The 2438-nt window shown below is 51.5% G+C and overlaps 1 protein-coding gene and 1 long non-coding RNA gene across 2 annotated transcripts; one reads left to right on the plus strand and one right to left on the minus strand.

The window, feature by feature from the left end:
* The first annotated feature begins 125 nt into the window (after window positions 1-125).
* On the plus strand, window positions 126-1877 carry LOC103728537. The gene is made up of 3 exons (XR_607031.3): window positions 126-264; window positions 1365-1443; window positions 1729-1877. It is a non-coding gene; the product is annotated as an uncharacterized LOC103728537 (long non-coding RNA).
* On the minus strand, window positions 244-2013 carry LOC103728538 (glycerol-3-phosphate dehydrogenase [NAD(+)], cytoplasmic; the record flags this gene model as incomplete). Its single annotated transcript, XM_008826522.1, is given in 3 exon segments — window positions 244-394; window positions 1270-1376; window positions 1780-2013. Coding segments are annotated over 3 exon segments (438 nt in total), but the record flags the coding sequence as incomplete, so codon positions are not given.
* Window positions 2014-2438: the final 425 nt, after the last annotated feature.

A 2438-nucleotide genomic window follows, 5' to 3' on the forward strand; every position in this document is an offset into this window, starting at 1 on the left:
CCTTCCCTTTCCCCGCCCACCCACCCCTGGAGCAGGCAACCCTGGGGCTTGATTCTACAATTCCCAGAGGACAGTGAGAAAGCTCCACAGTAAGAGACAAGGCAGCTCCACTTCTGCAGGAGGCTGCAGGCTTCCCAGAAGTTCAGTGTCTCCAGGTGTGTGGCCTCCTGTCCTTCAGTGTCCTTCACTGAAGACTGCTGGTGGGGAGTCCTGGAGATCTTCCTGATGACCAGGTGTCCCAAGCTTCTGCTTGTCTCTGTTGAGGTAAAGAACTGCCTGTCTGGGCCCTGGCCCAATTCACATGTGTTCTGGGTGATTCTGCAGGCAGCGGATAAATTCACCCACAGCCTGACCCTCGTAGCACACCTTGTACACAGCTGTGAACAAGGGGAACCTAGAGTGGGAAAGAGGGATCAGCTTAGCCTCTGGTTCCCAGTCTACCCTTTAACACCCCACCCCCAAGCCTAGGCCCAATTCACCACCTATCCCTCCACTTCCCTACCCTCCCACCCTGGAGTTCATCCAAATCCCAGCTCTCAGTTGCCACTTGCTGGGAATCTGAATTCCCAGCCCTGGGGTTTAGGTCAGGTTGCTATCTGCCCTTCTCCTTATCACATTGGATTTGCCTGCCTGATTCCCTGGTTTAAGGGTTGGTTTTGCTTTTGTTTTCTGACTGAGTAGCCCACTTAACTCTCTGGACCTCAGTATCACCAGCTATAAAATGGGTCCAGTATGATAGAAGTAGTGAAGATACGACGTTTATGTGAAGACACGGTTGTGCATTAATGTGACAGTGTCCTTAAATGCCAGTTTTCTTCTTGTCATCCCTGCTTGGCTGGTCTCTTCACTCAGAGCCATGAGCAGTTCTTCTGAACCTGTTTCATCCCCTCTTCTGAGATTCTGACTGTACTCCCTGGAAAGGAACACCTTGAACAGAGCTCCTCCTTCTCAGCACCCAAGACAGGGATCAGGGGACAGAAGTGGTGGTCTTGTGGGAATAAACCAAGAGTAGGACACTCTAACGAGCTTTCCTGTCCCAGAACTCCAACCCCTAGGGCAAGGGACAAGGAAGAAAAGACAGAAAGTGGCAGCTATGCAGAAGGGTCCAAACAACCCAGTGTAAAATGTAAGATCGTGAAATGGCTGGTGACACTGGGCTTTCTCCAGGTTCCCTCTGCCCACCTCACTGGTTGTGCAGGTTTAAGAAGATGAGGAGCAGGGATGGCCTTCAGCCTGTGGCTCCCTTCCCCAGCTGTGGCAGACACTCACTTGTCCACCAGGCCCTTGTGCTGGAGGATGCTGTGTAGCTCCCGGGCTGTCTGGGGCCCCTGCAGCTTCTGCCCATTTAGCATCTCTTTCTCCAGCTGCTCAATGGACTGTGAAGAAAACGAAGTGGAAAAGCAGAGTTTGTCTGAGCTGGAAAGTCTGGGACTCAGATGGGAGGTGAGATCTTGGTGGGTGAAAAGGGGTAGGGATGTTCAAAAACAGTTTCTCCTTTCCCGTGGTAAGGATTGAACCCAGGGCCCCAAGCGGGCTAGGCAAATACCCTACCACTGAGTCACATGCCCAGCACATGCCCAGTTTTGTTCTGTTGCCTGCTCTTGAGACTGGGTTGACTGGTAGCTCAGGTTGGCCTTGAACTCACTAGTCTCCTATCTCAGCCTCCCAAGAGCTGGGATTTTAGGGTGTGCCACCAAGCCCAGTTCAGTCTTAATATTTTTGCTGCAGAGCCTACCTCCCTGCTAAGCACCCCACGTCACACACATCTGCACAGCCTACCTTTCCAGTTCGAGCGAAGGCCTCTGCCACCTTACGGTTCCGTCCTCCATAGCAGGTAGTGATAAGATCAGCAACGCCGCAGCTTTCCAGGAAGGTGGCAGAAGACACAGGGCCACTGCAGAAAAGCTTGGCGAAGGCGATCATTTCCATGAGCCCCAGCCGGATCACTGCTGCCTTGGTGTTGTCGCCAAAACCCAGTCCATCACAAAAGCCAGCCCCTACGGCCACTATATTCTTGAAGTAGAGAGGATGGGTGAGAAAGTTCCTCTCCAGCAACCCCACTGGGAGCCTTCAGCACCTCCCTTGAGCTCCTCACATCAGACACAACATGCCCACTAAATGAAGTGTGTGTGCCTCCTAAACTGTGTCCTCTTTGATCTCCCATTTGATACATGCCTCTTTATATATGTGTGTATGTGTGTAAGAACCAAGATTGACACGTTCCTCCATTTCTCTTCACCTTATTTTTTAATTGTTTTTGTCTTATGTGTACGAGTGTTTGGCCTACATGTATGTAAGGCACTTGCATGCAGTGTCTGTGGAGATCAGAAGTGTCAGATCCCCTGGAACTAGAGTTATGGATGATTGTTAGCTGACATGTGGGTGCTGGGAACAGAACCTGGGTCCTCTGCAAAAGCAGCCAGAGCTCTTTACCCCTT

Source organism: Nannospalax galili, unplaced genomic scaffold (assembly GCF_000622305.1).
Source record: "Nannospalax galili isolate Female #2095 unplaced genomic scaffold, S.galili_v1.0 C49621853, whole genome shotgun sequence".
In the NCBI taxonomy this organism is placed as follows: Eukaryota; Metazoa; Chordata; class Mammalia; order Rodentia; family Spalacidae; genus Nannospalax; species Nannospalax galili.